The sequence below is a fragment of the Siniperca chuatsi genome, linkage group LG3 (genome assembly GCF_020085105.1).
Source record: "Siniperca chuatsi isolate FFG_IHB_CAS linkage group LG3, ASM2008510v1, whole genome shotgun sequence".
Lineage (NCBI taxonomy): Eukaryota > Metazoa > Chordata > Actinopteri > Centrarchiformes > Sinipercidae > Siniperca > Siniperca chuatsi.
In genome coordinates, this window is record NC_058044.1 from 14,007,760 (window position 1) to 14,024,170 (window position 16,411).

Sequence of the window (16,411 nt, forward strand, 5' to 3'; positions counted from 1 at the left end):
GTACAAAAGAGCATTTATTTCTATTTACCAAAAGGTGGTAGACAGACGTCCTCATGTTAGACACCTTTCACCTAATTACTTCTTGAGATGAACAGTCGGTGCTCTGTCTGTGTGTCTTGGTTGGTTGGAGGAAATGGGCAGTCTGTCAATGAAACCAGCCCTCCAGCTCAAATTACAGCATCTCAGTGGATCCAAAATTTCAGCAGAGGGTCAGTCTGTGTAAATACCAAATATGAGATATTATTACACAAGAGAAATCAGCTTAGATCAGTTTTAAGTTTTGAGTAAAGCTGGGATATTAGGCTGATGTGTCAGGTTTTAGACAAACTCCACTGATGATTTATCTGATTAATGCAGCTCAGGTTCCATTCATATGAATAGCTGTTAATTGTAATCAATGTACATATATTAAACTATCCAACAATATATAAAGTAGTTAAATGTGCTCCACCTCGATCAGCTGTAACATTAAAATGCTGCCTATGTGTTGAAGCATCATTAATAATATTCCAATAAAATTATATATATAATGAAATAACTCTCTGAAAGGGACCATTCTGCTGAACAAGTACTTTTACTTTAGTACATTTACTTAAGTGAAATCTTGAATGTAGAACTTTTACTTGTAACAGAGTATTTTTACAGAGCGGTATTGCTACATTTACTTGAGTAAAACATATTACTTCTTCCACCTCTGTGGGTAGATGGGTGTGGGGCTTGGGGAGCAGACTCAGGGCCAATTTCACTTGATGGCACCATGCATCACTTTCATCAGCAGCAATAGGCTACTTCTCACATATTCATTTAGATTAAATAGAATCCCACTCAAGCTTTTTCTCCTAAAGCAGCTTTATGGCTCTTGACATCCAAGATGCTGCTATTACTTTTTTTGATTGAATCCAAAGTCTCCTCACATTCAAACCTTTATTCAAACAAGCAGTTTGACTTGAGTACATTTTTAAAAATCTAATAAATAAATAAAATTAAATATTAAATGCTTCATTACAAAAATGTCCTGCATTCAACATCTTACTTAAGAATGTAACTTACGTAAGAAGTGCAATATTAAAATAAAGTACAAGTTATCTCACAATTGTTAAGTACACTACTTGAGTAAATGTACCTAGTTTCTTTGCATCACTGAACTCTTGAACATGAAGGCCATTCAGATTGAAGCACAACACTGACTACAGTAAATGTTAATGTGATCGAGCAGCCAGTGGGTGTCAGTGTTTGTCTGCTGATGTTGACTGTCTTCCTCCTCTAAGGTGGTTACCAGTTGGGAGTTTCTTCAAATCTATTCAATTCAATTTTATTTATATAACGCCAATTCCGATAAACCCAGTATCTCTTGCAGATCATGTACAGATAACGTACTAGGAAGTATGGCATGACCTGTGGCACACTGGATGAATAGGTCATCCCTACTTTTTTATATCAACTTTGAACTAATAACACCTTTTATTGATGGAAAAAGATGACGGTACTGGTCATAATTACTGCAGAATAACTTCAACAGACTTCATCATAATGTATATCATCACATAATCACACAACTGGATGATGATTTGATATAAATTAAATGTACCAAACAATAAATTAGAATACAGATACAGATACAAAATATAATACAATTACTGTAGATACAGTACAATACAATAAATTCAAAACATATTCAAATTTAATTAGTACAATATAAAGGAGAAAATATAGACCATATAGACAAAGGACAATAAAAATGTCCTTAAATGGGGAGGCATACAGTACATACAGTAATATTACTAATAAGAATAATCTTTATTTATATATCACCTTTCTTAACAATGTTACAAGGTGCTGCACAAGTGACAGCAACCAAGAAAAAGCATCAGTAAGTATGAGTAAAACATCAGGTAACACAAGCAACAATAAAATCACACATAAAATGAGGGAAAATAATAAACTGAAGCACATAGAATGATCACTTAATAGAAAACTTTTTTTTATAAAAGTAGGTTTTCAAGGGAGATTTGGAGCTACTTAACCTGAGATCAATATTAACAAAACAAGTTCAAAATCAGTTCTAAAAGTAAGTGCGAGCCAATGAAGGGAAGCTAAAACAGGGGAAATACACTGTTGCTGTCTCCAAATTTATATAAAACGAGTAAAGTACACAAAGTACATTACACTGCAAGGCCGTTAGGAAAGGGGCCCTAAATGTTTCAGGGGGGCCAGAGCTCAACAGATATTTATTATGTGAAAACTGTTATCAAGGTACACAACATTTCTAGCGGTGTCTCTGGTTGTGTGCTGATCAATGAAATCAACTTCTGTAGTTTTTAATTAGAAGGAAAATTTGCATATTACAAAGTACTGCTGTCCTGTCAAATATCTGGACAATAAAAGGATCAGAAGGAGGGTACTTAGCTGACAGTTTCACACAGATGAATGAATGAGACATTAAATTATTCAGCACTGATAATCAAAGCATTTGGGCATTATACTGGAGAGAGAGTGTGTTTGAGAGGAAGGTTGATTACATCAGTAGGAACGAGTCTGTTGAGCCCGAAGTAACACTGAGGCATTCCTGGCCAAAGGTCAGAGCGTAGGTTTGAAATCAATCCCTGATAACACAGCAAACAGATACACTTATCAAAGCTGGGTATCTAAATTGCAAATTATCTGTGTTGTGTTGAAAGAAAAGTGTGTGTGTGTGTGTAACCTACTAACTACTACTCTGTTGTTCTTTCTGTGAATGAGGTTTATTTTAAGAGAAAACAGCACTGTCTTCTCCTCTCTGACCATGACCCGATGACTCCACCTCAGTCTCATCAACAAATGACAATTAGGGAAGTGAAAACAGTCTGAACAGCAGACACGAAGCCCTGCTCTGCCTTTCAAAACTAATCTCTGTTCCATGTATTGCCAACAACTTTTCAGAAAATCTAATGCATCTCATTGTTTTTTTAATCAAATTTTCTGTGGATGATTGTCATAGTGACAGTTCTCTTGAGTGGATGTCTGGTGTTATTCTTGCTGACAAAATTTAAACATCTTGCTGATTAAGTTTGAGCATCTCCTTTCACAATCGATAAAACTGGAATATTATAACATTTGAGTGGCAGCATCTGACATTTTTTTCAGTGTCATACCAAAGCTGGCTTCCATCTCCATCTAAAGGTTATATACGAATGAGAATGAGATTTTGTTTTGACACTTTCCTGATGTTTTTACTTGTCATTGGTTCTAATGTTGTAATGGCCTATTTGGTTTAGGTGTTTGTGTGTGTGTGTGAGGGAGGGAGGGAGATGGCAACACTTTTGTCCATAATAAATCCTCCACTGGTGAATTATGTCATGACGTAAAAGATTAAAAAAACAATAATAATAATAATAGGATTGATTATCCACTCACAGTGGCATCCTTTCCACCTCTTTCTCTGGTCGTTTTGGATTCTTCCACACTCAAGTGCATGTCCAGCTGGGTGAAAGCTGAACAGAGAACATTTTGACATGTCACAGTAGGAGAAGCACAGTAAATAATAAAATTATTGACTGCTGGATTCCATTTAGTTGCTTTAGATTACTTATTTTAGTGTTCTGGTATTGTTCATGCTGGCTCACTGTCCTGACTTACTGGGACACTTGAACAGAATCATTGTTAATGTTATTAGTAACACCTGAGCTTTTCCTTAATTGCACTGCAATGTGAAAAAGGCCTTTGCAGTGGACATGATATGACTAATTACCATGTCATGCTTATGACATGAAGACTAATGTACGACTGAGTGTCCATTACTTCAGTTAGGATCAGTCCTACTTGAAGCAATTGGACATGTAACATGTCAGACAGGACAGAAAAAGTTACAGAAGAGGAATCAATTTAAAATAATTATCCTTTAATTGCAGAGATCCTCAGTAAGTTAAGGTAGAACTGGAAGAAAAGTGAATTGATTTCCTGTAGAAAAGGTTAAGTACTTACCCAGTTTGTTGCGAGAACTAGTGTCAATAAAGCATAATTCATCTGCAATGACGTCATTAGACTACACAATGTTAACTTCCCAATAACTGCTTCATTAATAAGCATGTAGACACGACGGGAAAGGACAGATTACTCACTGGACCTTACAAAAGTGCAACTTGATTTGTCTTTTTTTGTTACTGACATGTTCTCTTGTAAATAAAGTAGTCTAATAACTGTGTGTAACTTGCTCTGAGAGTAAGCTGTATTTATCTTTATTTTTTAATGTTTAAAAGTATTAACTGTGGGCAAACTCAGTCAAACATGATGTATATACAGTATATATACAGTATATATACAGTATATTATATATATATATACACATATACATATATACACACATATATATATATATATATATATATATATATATATATATATATATATATATATATATATATATATATATATATATATATATATATATATATATATATATATATATATATACACACATATATATATATATAAACAGACAAAAGTTTACAAAGAACCACATTTATTCAGATATATATTTACAACTTGTCACAATCCAGTTATTTACAAGAATCGGGAGTACACATGAAACAAAAGTAACGTTATAATCAGGAGTATGTAGAAGCAGAAATCACAAATATGGCACTGAGTGGTAAGAAAAAGTCATATAGAGATTTTAGTGGGAAAAAAGGATTTATGCCCTCCCCTTGCTGCTGTATTACATTTATAAGATTTCACAATGCAGAAATGTATTTTTTAAATATATTTTGTGTAAGGATGTTCAGTTCAGTTCATCAAGGCTGCAGAAGTTTTGACTGCAAAGAAGAAGCTCTGTGTAACCTGCTGCAGGTTCACGCAGCCTTTACATAAAATGGCTGCTTTTACTTTCATGCTATGCAGTTCTATTAAAGGTTATTACACAAAATATAATAATATATGCTTCAAGGTAATGTCTAGAAATTAAAAACTATAAGCTGTAACTCAGTTTCCATTTTTAAATAATGCTGGTGAGAGAGCCTGTGTGCTCCACTTTCAAGTAAAGTATGTATGTAGGCTATAAATCATTTCTATGTTCAGTTAAGTACCACCAAGCAGTCCCAGCATGCCATTCATGATGAGCCTTTGAAATAGCTTGTATCCTAATTTTCCAGTGAAAACTTACAGATCAAAAAGAAACAAAACCAACAAAGGTATCTCATCAAATAGGCAGATTCCATCAAAGAAACACATCGGCAACAATTAAAAAATAGAGGAAAATGAATGAACACTGACAGTAAGATATGGTAATGTGCAAGGAATAGCTCAACACATTTTCTGTCAAGCTGCTTTTGGACAAATTATCTGACATTATGGCGCATCATGTAGTTACAGATGCAGTTTGCAAGTTTTTAAGGAAAAGTGCCCCCTCGAGTGGCTGCTGCTTGTCTAAAATAACAGTCGGCCATGACAGAAACTGCAATGAGCTTCATCACCCTTATATGACGATTAAAGTGCTTAAGGCTGAGTTTCGATTTAGTTACTTACTTACTTCAATATATTTAGACATTTTTTTAATGTCACTGCCATAACTCTAAACAAACTGCAACTTTGCAAAGCCTACAACATCCATCATATCCCTTCACGATACTACATGTTACTATATCCACCTCAGCCCCACAAAAACTCTTACTGCTTATATGAGCATGATGCCGCAGAAGGTAATAAATCTAAAGTTAATTCTCTTCTCGCTTTAAGTAGATTCCATTAAACATTCAAGAAAGTGCTAACCAGCCGATTCACTCCAAACTAGTGACTACAAATATTTTAATACTTAATATTAATGAAATACATTTAGGAGAGCCAATGTCCTACCAGTAGACAAGAGGCATGCAGTGCATTTCCAGAATCACTTTTATCTTTGTACACAACCCTTACATGCAGTATTAAAAACTGCAGCTGTGAGACATATAAAACCAAGGCCCTTTTCTGAATGAAGCTCTACCTCTGATAAAACATCCAATCTACCTTCGTTTATCCTGTTTACAAGTTATGACCCCCTCAGCTCCTCATTTACAGCATTGCATTTGTTTAATTTGTGCTGTATGAGAGCTACAATACATTTTAAAGGTTGTGCTTCATTCAAAAATATGGCTACAAATAACTCTAAAAATAACTCTAAATTTACTATTTACATATGAATGAATGACTCTTGGTTCTGGACACATTAGCTGATTAATGTATTTCCCTTCATTGCTGGCGTCCAAACTGCAGAGCCCTGTAGAAAAAAAACCATTTCAGTGCAAACACAATCCACAGAAGAGAATCAATAGAATCAATCAATATAAACATAAATATTTATATACTGCAACGTTAATGATGAAATCTAATAGTGCTTACCTGGTACATCCTTCTTGCCTTTGGAAATTCTGTGGAGGTCTTAGGTAAACAAACTGCACAAAAACAAGAAGAAGATTTAAGAACGGATGCAACAAAATCAAGACATAAAATGCACAATTACATAACAAGACTTGCAAGAGGCTCTGTGAGGCTGTGCTTAGATAGAGTGTCTGGCACAATTTAACCTACTTGCAAAGTGCATGGACCCTGATGAATGCCAGAAGAAATGCATCTGTCTCACAATAAAGTTGTTTTGAAAACTGCGAGTGTTGCAAGAGTTTTGACCCTTAATTTAAGCACAGTGACTTTGGGCTAAATGCTAATGTCTGCATGCTAACGAACTCACAATGAAGATGTCTGGCATAGTTGTAGAATACCATTTTTGCCATCTTAGTGTAGCATGTTAGCATGCTAACTTTCACTAATTAGCAGTAAGCACAAAGTACAGCTGATGATGGTGGGAATGTCATTACTTTGCAGGTTTTGTATTATAAGTATTTGCCAATTCACTCAAAACCACAAATGTCAACCTCATGGTGGCACTAGAAGAAAAGTCAGTAGGATTCATCCTCTAAGAACCATGAATGCCTGTACAAAATGTTGTGCTAATCCATCCAGTAGATGTTGAGATGTATCACAGGATGAATGATTTTGACCTGATGATGATGCAAGATGAAAAGTTAAGGGATCACTAAAGTTATTACAATTCATCCTGAGGAGAACATGAATGTTTGTATTCATTTCCATCCAACAGTTGTGGATATATTTCACTCAAAAAATGGTTTAAAAAAAAAAGGCACTTATGCAGCTAAAGTAAAAGTTACTTTATTTATCAATTTCACAACTTTAATTATTGATAAAACACTGTTCCTGGCCCAAGTGTTTGAATGGCCAAACTGTTGCCACCTACCAACTCTCTCTCACGGCTTCAATGTCGCTGACGAGATTCTGTGCTAAACAGATGCCAAAAATCTGAAACAAGAAACAAATATTTCACATTAGGTAAATTAAAGTTTGACAGAGATCAGATAATAAACTAAATCGTTCCCATTGTTCCTCACCTGTAGTAATGCAATCCCAATAAAGATGCCTGCCACCACAGTCAGGTTGTCTTGAAGCCACTTCTCAAACTGAGGAACGCACCCTTTGATATAGATAAAAGTCCGCTGCTCAGAGTCCTGAGAGAACATATAAAAAAACAAGACAAACCAGTATTAATTATTATAACTATTAGTTTTAAATCTTAGAGTTACTGTAGGCAATCATGTTGGTATTTACTTTGCTTTGCAGGGCTTGACAACGCAGTTATTTTTAATAGTAGTACATGATTTTCCTTTTCATCTTGTGGTCCCTTCACAATAGAAATCCCTCTGAACTAATGTAATCCAGTTGTTAACACACACTCATCCTACTGTTTTTCTGCTCTGACTCTTTAAAACGAGTTCTCTCTGGCTTTTTCCTCACATTTTAAGTCAAGAAAACAAACATAGCATTTTCCTTACATTATGCTTCTATGGAGTAGGGCCAAAACTAATGATGGGGGAGGGGTTTCCCAGTGCATTGCTGCCGCATGAGTAATACCACATGGCCCAAAGTGTTGATGGTGAGCCAGCTGCTGTATTTTGAAGACTGGGGAGTGAAAGAAGAATATTGTGTCCAGGGTGGAGTACCTGATGACCTCATGCAGCCACATAAACCCAACTGAGGCAAAAGAGCACTTTCTACTCTTCTAACAGTTTTATAGCACCAGCTTACTTTTAGATAAGGGTCTCAATCTCTGTTATAAATGTAAGTTTCTCTATGTCACTCACCGTTTTTGCTCGGATGTCGTAGCCACACTGAGTGTTGATAACATCCTCCTGTGAAGAGAAGATAAAGTCAAGACATTTAGAGAAAAATGTGTTATACACTGGGAAGATGTAAAAAGGGTAATCCTGCTTATTTTCGGCCTGGACACTGCCGAGATTAACATATTGTACCATTATATCCCCACGAAAACTGCTTAGTGGAACTGATTAGTGGAGGGTGTTTGGCCTCTAGATGTGTATTGGACAGCAGTGCTCCCAGTGAACTAAACCTGCAAAAATCTGCGCAGACCAGAGCTGTAGACTTGAGATGCAAGACTTGGATTTAGGTCACAAAAATTGGGACTTGACTTGAATTTGACTGCTGTGAAACTTGACTCATGTTTTGACCTGGTAGAATCCTGAAGGCAAGCCTTGCATAGCCACACAGGTTGGATATTTATTTACTTAGAACTAAGAAAAACATTATAACACAACTGTGAAAAGAAATCATTTAAAGGGTATGTCTGTCGATATGCTATATTTTTCTTATAGTCAACAAATCCCATGAAAAGACCAAAACCAACAATGAATTTCACCTACTACATTGGCTATGTAGCCAAAGCCTGACATAACTTATTCTTCTGTTCCATAGAGCTCCATTGTTTTCCAAAATTAAAACACATCAATGCACTATTCCTGTTCCTGCTTGAGTAAAGTTTGCTAAGAACTACAGTACCCAGCTGTCTGAGGAAACAAACACCTTTTTATTTTGAAAATTAAACTAAATTTATGAGCCTTTTTTTAAAAAAAAACATTTTTGTCTTCAGTAGGAACCAATAGGATCAGGTCTGAGTGCAACAGGCAGGCTGGGAAACTCAGAAAATATTGAGAGAAGGACAAACACATTGTTGGTTTATGTCTTTTTATGGTTTAATTTGGATGGCTCACACTGAAAATGTTTTAGTGTGGTTGGTGTGTATTTTGTTAGGCAATTAGGAGACAGAAAAGTATGATGTTTTCAAATGCAGAGAATCCAGCCCTTCAGTGCAAATGAAACCTCTGGAAACATCCTGTGTCATTCAACTACTATTTTATATTCATGCTAACTGTTATGAAGTGTTGCTCTCAAAGCGGATGACCTTGGTGGAACAGCATGTCCTTCGGTCAGCAAATAAAAAAAGACTCTTGGGCAACAGTCGTTACAGTGAAGCAAGACTGTTTTGCTGAAGCAGAGCACTGTCACTGTTTTGCACAGGGCACAGCAGTTAGAGCATTTTTCTGCCTAAAAATTGCCTTGGTCAAGATAACTCCTCCTAACCGCTTTTAGATGGCCTGGACATCCTGTTGGAAACCAGCCATGACAGTTGACAGCATCAGCCAGCCTTCTGGAGGACACAGATAACCAAGCTATCTGGTCACAGGGAGGACCTTCACAAATTCCCCTCCAACTACCGGCACTGTAAAGGTTTCAACATGTTACAAGTGACCTACTCAATTTGTACTCCAACTTAAAGACATAAAAACTCCAAATTACACCCATAGGTTTGTTGTGTTTTACCATAAATGGGAATGAATGGGCTATGAATTAGAAAGCCTCAAGTGTGATGAGTTTTTGGGAGGACATACGGCTGGATCTTTGGTGCAGCAGGAAAAGGGCACTCCACATTTCTCACGACTCGGGTTTGAATCAGTGCAGTTGAAGTAGATGTTCAAATTCCAGTCGTCAGCTCCAAAAGCTCCACAACACTCCCACTACAAGGTTAAACAGACACAAAAAAAACCCCACATATATGTCGACAATGTCCCACAGAAATGAACAACCATGATAAACCCAAGGTAAAACCAACACTGGAGTGAAATCAGTACTGTGGATAAAGAAACATATTTACATATTCCTGGGTGAAGTCTATCAAGTTCTGCAGATCAATGTCGTCTCTGTAGGCCCGAATGTTGTTGTTAATGAAAAAGTTGAGCTGGTCCTTGATCCAGTCTTTGAAGACAAAGGCCAGGACTCCTGCAGTCAGCTCCAGGAAGAAGATGATACCCAGGAACACGGAGAACTGAAATACATAAACATTCACAGTTATCTGAATGAAACAAATATTACTATGAGACCAAGGAAGATTGAAAAATGTTTTCACATGCTTGATAAAGGAACGTACAAATTTGAGCAAGAAAGAGTTTTCTCGCAGCGCTCCAATGCAACCAGCGAATCCGAGGATGAACATCACACCACCCACCACCAAGAAGAGCCAGACTGGGTCAAAACCCCCCAGGTCTGTGATAGACGAGATATTGGAGAGAACACCCTGGTAAAACAGAGTGAGGGGTTAGCGGCTTTACAAGATAAATCATTTGAAATCTCATTGAAGTCCACTGTCTCTATGAGCTTCGTCAAGGTAAAACTAATCAACCTTATGTAAGGGAATAAGTTTGGCAAGTTTCCAAGCTTATAGTGTACACCCTCCCTAAATCCCAATTTTAATAATGTGATGAGCTGAAACAATTAGTTGATTAATCGACTAGCAGAAAATTAATTGCCAGTGATTTGATAATCAATTAAAGGAATAGTCTGACATTTTGTGAAATACACTTATTCACATTCTTGCCGAGAGTCAGATGAGAAGATTGATACCACTCTGGCATCTGTACGGTTAATATGAAGCTGGAGCCAGCAGCCAGCTAGCTTAGCTTAGCATAAAGACTGAAATCAGGGGGAAACAGTTAGCCTCTGTCCAAAGGTTATGAAATCCACCTACCAACACCTCACCAAGCTCACTAATCAAAATGTTATATCGTGTTTGTTTGATCCGTACAAATAACAAAGTGTAAAAACAACAAGTTGTGGTTTTATGGGGGGGTTATGAGCTGGATTATTTATTGGTGGGAGCAATGACTTACTCTCCTCTTGTTGCCTGGCAACATTTCCCGACCAAGAAAGAGCCTGGCACATAAACCCCCGTAAAATGGGCTATTTGTTGTTTTTACAGTTCGGTTTGTGTACGGATTAATCACTGAGGTTTAGATGTGCTGGTAGGTGGATTTTGTTACTTTTTGTTACAGAGCCACGCTAGCTGTTTTCAGTGTTTGTGCTAAGCTAAGCTAATTGGCTGCTGGTTCCAGCCTCATATTTAAAGTACACACATGAGAGTGGCATCGATCTCCTCATCTATCTCTTTGCAAGAAAGAATATTAGCTTCCAAAATGTTGAACTATTACTTTAATTCATTTATTTAAAAAATGCCAAATATTCTCTGGTTCCAGGATTTGCACTTTTTTCTGTTTTATATGATTTTAAACTGAATCTCTTTCGGTTTTGGACTGTTGGTCAGACAAAACAAGACATTTGAAGATGTCACCTTGGGCTTTTGGAAATTATGATGGACATTTGTAACTATCAACAATAAACAATCAAGTAATGAAGACAATAATCATCAGATTGATAAATAATGGAAGCAATCATTAGTTGCAGCTATATGTGAAGGATGTAGCAATGAAAGATTATCTTGATCTTTAAAAGTTCTTCAGTGAAAGTCAAGACACTTGAAAACTCACTAGACTGCCTGCCCCCCTTTTACACCCCCAGTACTGAGAGTACAGTAATGAATGAATCTGTGAAATACATCAGATCCTTTCTTCTGTCCATTGTTGAGAGGGGCATCCCACCGGAAAGCATGACATTCCTTTCTGATTCAGTAAAGCCACTGCTAGCATTTCGTGCTGACAGATGGGCAGAAACAACAGGAGATGAATGTAAATGATCTGCTTAGTTTATGGTTTATTTGCAGGTGTCCATAAGTGAAAAGATTCACACAATAAAGGAATTCAACTTATTGTTACATGGAGAGATAAACAGTAAACTCACCTTTTCGCTCCATGCCCACAACCCAATGCCCAGGAAAGCCACTCCAAGGAACTAACAGACAGATAAAGAAGAAAGAGACAAGAAAGCAGGATTATTTTGCTGCGACTGCAACATGTAGTCATCACACAGAAGCACAGAGAACCACAGAGAGATTTTCCTGGCAGGGGTCCATTACTAAATATTACTCATCTCAGTCTGCAGTATCAGCAGGAGACTCCCACATTAGAAAGCATCTTTTAACAGCCTCAGCGCATTCTGACTAAACAAGTTTCCACCTACAGTGTAAAAATTCAAAACTTCATCTCAGGATCTGAAAAGCAACTGGCTGATAGCCTTGTATTTTGATACAAAGCACAACATTAGACTTAATTGTAATTATAATTTATTTCTTTAAATTTAAATGTATTTGTCATTTTAGTAATATATTAAAACACTCATTTGCTGGTTTTCACAAGTGCTATGAATATTTGCAATTTTCATCTTTTTTTCTGGCTACTGGTGAGACTAAGGCAGCAACTTTAAGGAATCACTTTGGGCTGTGGCAACTTATGATGGACATTTGTCATTGCTTTTTATATACTAAATGTTTGGTGAATTAATAAAACAAAAACACACTAGTAGCAGATGCTTAGTGTTGTACCATCCACATCGAATAGAATTTGATTAAATAAGCCTCTACTCTAAAAACTTAAACTTTTATTGTAGGTTTGTAGCACTTGGGTTAGTCGTAAAATGTATCATTGTAACACTGATGTGGTGGCTTTTATTGATCCAAAACTGTAGGGTGTGGGAACATATTGACACGACAACTCTCCACAACAACAGAGCTAACTCTATCTCCTGTTGAAGACCATGAGATGTGGTTAAAAACTCTAGAATTAGCTAGTAAGTGGAGCTTGTGTTAATAATATTTGATCAAACTTGTAAAATATAGTTTGGATATCATAGATTACACAATATGAGAATTGCCTGGCATTTAATGTCATTTGATTTGGTCCTAAACTGAAATCTAATCTAATCTGAAAATGTCATTCCTAATAAGATTAATAACAATTCATAACAAGGATAAAACCCCACTTGGCAAGACTACCTAAACAAACAAACATATAATGATGCTCTTTAGAGAACTGCTGTTTTTAGACTTTTATTAGACCCATTTGCAGACTGGGTGCTAGTTAAGGATCTCTATCCTAAATAGATATAAAGCACTTTGCAGAATAACTTTTCAAAGGATAATTTGTGAAACAGTTGCAGAGGAAGGAGGAACAGATGCTTTTGACACACACAACTTCCTGTGATGATATATGAATGGTTAACGAATCAGAGAGGTCAATGACTGACTGCACAGTTGGCTGAGAGCCTCTGTAGGGCCTGACAGGTGGCCCTCCTCACTCTGAGGTCTGTGAAGGGCCACAGACAGATTGGCTCCGCTTATGGCACAACTTTCAACAAACAGGTAGATGATATGACGATATGTATCGTGAGACAATATAAATCTGTCAAACTCTTTTTTTGTACTGTTTATACTGTGATAGTTCTTTTAATGTTGCTGGGCATATGAGGCACTGGACCTTGTTCACGGAAGATATTTTGACATGTCACAGAAGGAAAAACACAGGTATAAACTATGAAATTAATGACGGCTGACTTCCATTTAGCTGCTTCTGTTTCAGGGTCCTGGTATTGACAGTCCCCCATCTGGTTATTTTATCCAATAACAATTTCTCAATTTATTTTCAAGAAAATGTATTATATCACAATACATTTTTATATCATGATTAGAGCTGCAACAATTAGTCAATCCACAGAAAATTAACTAGCAACAATTCTGATATCTGATTAATCATTGCAGTCAATTATCAAAAGCAAAAATGCAAAACATTTTCTGGTTCCAGCTTGACATATGTGAGAATTTGCTGCTTTTATTTTTATTACATCATTGTAAATTGAATATTGTTGGGTTGTACGCTGTTGGTCGGACAAAACAAGTAATTTGAAGATGTCACCTTGGACTCTTTTTACTACTTTCTCAAGTTTTATAGACTAAATACCTAATCAAGAAAATTATTGATAGAATTATCAATAATGATAAGGCATACTTTAATACTTAGTATTAATAAATTACATTACTAAAGCTATTTGTTATCCCTAATAGCTCCTTTAAAAACCTACCTTACCCTACTTCTTCTCCACAGTAAAACAACCAGGTAGAGTTTAAAATTAGTAACTGGGGGCCCAAAGTGGGACGTCCAGAAGTCCTTGATGGTGTTACTAGTGGGTCCAAAGCACACGAGTTTGTTTCCCCTTTGATTTCACTCAGTACAGGATGATCAGGAATTAAAAATTTAAAAAAAACTCTGATTACAGTTTGCACTGCCCTTGCCCAAACATCACTGACACTGACAATAAAATGTCCTCAGATAAAGGTACCTTGATGTAAACAAAGTGACGGTATCGAACCATGAGGAAAGCCCTTCATCAGAGCTCTCTCCCACACCGTGATGCTGTCTACACAAACACAAAAGCGTGCTGATATGTGAAAGTGGGAGCAAGTGCACAGAGGAGCAGGGATGAGATCAGACATATGAAAACCAACAGAGAGAAACAAAAATAAGAAAACGCCACAGCTCTCACAGAATTAGAAAATAAACCTTATTGTTGATGGAGAACAAAAACACGTCATGTCAATGCATTAAGCTGAGGACAGCAGGCCTGAAGTCCTAAACAGTAATTTAGATTTACCCAGAATATTATGTTGAATCCGAAGATGAAATACTTGATGCAGCAGCTCACTTCATGAGCCTTGAAATGCTTTCCTGACATCATTTGGATGGATTTTGTAGTTGAACGCCGCCCGCAGTGGGAAGGAATCACATCTATGGTCCTCTTATGTTTGACAGCACTGGCTGTGGAAAACACCTTTTTTTATTTTTCCAAGCCTCGACAAACGCTCCGTCAGTTGTTTTGGCGTCTAATTATAAACATCATCCTGTATTTCCGCTGACAAAAGGTGCAGATGAAGCCGCAGAGGAGCGTTTAGTCTGTCAATATCAGTAAAGATATCAGTTTATTTCCGATATGGATCTCCAAAGGTATAACGGTGAAATAAATCCACTAAAGTCTACCAGATTAAAGCCGATGGTCTTCTATTTGACCCTAAATCTAAACATGGCTGTTGTTTGATTGACATGTGTGGGAACCAATAAGCGTCTTTAGTGGTCAAAGGAGGCGGGACTTCCTCCAACAGAGGGGTGTCACTGCCCCCGTGTGACCATGAAATACAGTATGCCATGATATTTAATCAGTTAGTGATGAATAAATTATACTCTAAGTAATTAATTTGGCTTATAATAGCAAATACGATTATAAAATGAAATCTTATTAGACCTATTGGGCTATGGAGACCCAAAGTGTTCAATATTAAATAAATCAATTATACACTGTGGAATAAATAATCAATAATAAATAAATACAGTCAGCATATATGACCAAAATAAAATGAAATAATAATAAAAAAAGCTCATTAGTATAAATTGTTTCATCCTCTTGAGTTCATTGTAGGTCATTTTAATTTGACTGCAGCAATTCTTGTTTCAAAATGTCCTTTTTCACCCAAAGTCCGTTTTTATTTCACAATACAATTTTTTCCCAAATTTCGTTTCACAATGCCACTTTTCATCACAGAATCTTTGTCTGTCAGTCAAGACTGACTTTGAAAAGGGGACATTTTGAAATAAAAACTGCTGGTATAAAATAAAATGATCGGCAACAATGAATTGTGAAAATAAGCAGGATGAAATAACATTTCATAATAATGAGCAAAGGTTTAAAATTGTATTGGGTTATTTCATGGTTATATTTGTTGCAATTTTAATATGTTGAGCACTTTGACCTCAATATAATTAATATTGAGGTCAATATATTTAAGTGGTGCTCAGCATACTTAATATTTTTTTATATTCTGACATAGTGATGTAACACATCTGAAGCTTTTTTAAATACATATTTTAGGATTTAGATATCTTTCTCACCTTCTAACTTTTGTAATCTATTTCTAAAAATGTGCGTCACCATTATAAGTAGAATGAACCCCAGAATAGAATTAAAGCAGAAGACTGACTGAAACAGACAACAAACTTCCAAGGGGGGAATAGGGGACTGGGGCACACTGATGGATTTGCAGCCTTTAATTGTGCAAACAGACCAACTATCAACTCACTGCTCTGCAGAAAGGCATATTGGATTCTTAACACAGTGGAGCCTTTTGGCCTAAATGAAGAACTGAATTTGTCATGTTTTCTCTAATGTGAAACACTTGATTGCAGTACTTGTACTGTCTGTACTTTTATCTTTATAACATTATGATATGTCTGTGTTCTTTTTGTTTCTGATGTGATTATAGCAGCTC

General features: G+C 36.3%; 1 protein-coding gene and 1 long non-coding RNA gene across 5 annotated transcripts; both read right to left on the minus strand.

Annotated features, from left to right (window-relative positions):
• Positions 1–910: 910 nt before the first annotated feature.
• LOC122873022 lies at positions 911–3,752 on the minus strand. The gene is made up of 2 exons (XR_006377349.1): positions 3,394–3,752; positions 911–2,603 (listed from the first exon to the last, which is right to left on the minus strand). It is a non-coding gene; the product is annotated as an uncharacterized LOC122873022 (long non-coding RNA).
• A 729-nt stretch (positions 3,753–4,481) lies between these two features.
• On the minus strand, positions 4,482–15,188 carry LOC122873004 (tetraspanin-5). Of its 4 annotated transcripts, none has more exons than XM_044189219.1 (10): positions 14,746–15,187; positions 12,004–12,054; positions 10,301–10,447; positions 10,028–10,198; positions 9,765–9,890; positions 8,163–8,210; positions 7,413–7,529; positions 7,262–7,323; positions 6,352–6,404; positions 4,482–6,229 (listed from the first exon to the last, which is right to left on the minus strand). In XM_044189219.1, exons 1-9 carry the CDS (start codon positions 14,827–14,829, stop codon positions 6,392–6,394), a joined length of 819 nt encoding a protein of 272 aa, XP_044045154.1. In that variant the 5' UTR covers positions 14,830–15,187; the 3' UTR covers positions 4,482–6,229; positions 6,352–6,391. The 4 variants fall into 4 exon arrangements, with proteins under 4 accessions (XP_044045154.1, XP_044045155.1, XP_044045156.1 ...); XM_044189220.1 differs by lacking the exon at positions 14,746–15,187 and adding an exon at positions 14,434–14,481; XM_044189221.1 differs by lacking the exon at positions 10,301–10,447 and having other exon boundaries at positions 14,746–15,188.
• Between the last annotated feature and the right edge of the window lie 1,223 nt (positions 15,189–16,411).

Coding starts and splice junctions, on each gene's coding strand:
- LOC122873004 (XM_044189219.1), bottom strand. CDS start 14,829: ATGATGTCAGGAAAGCATTTCAAGGCTCATGAAGTGAGCTGCTGCATC. Junction 10,199..10,300: donor ACTCTTTCTTGCTCAAATTT/GTACGTTCCTTT, acceptor TATGTATTTCAG/TTCTCCGTGTTCCTGGGTAT. Junction 7,324..7,412: donor TTGGGATTGCATTACTACAG/GTGAGGAACAAT, acceptor TTCTTGTTTCAG/ATTTTTGGCATCTGTTTAGC.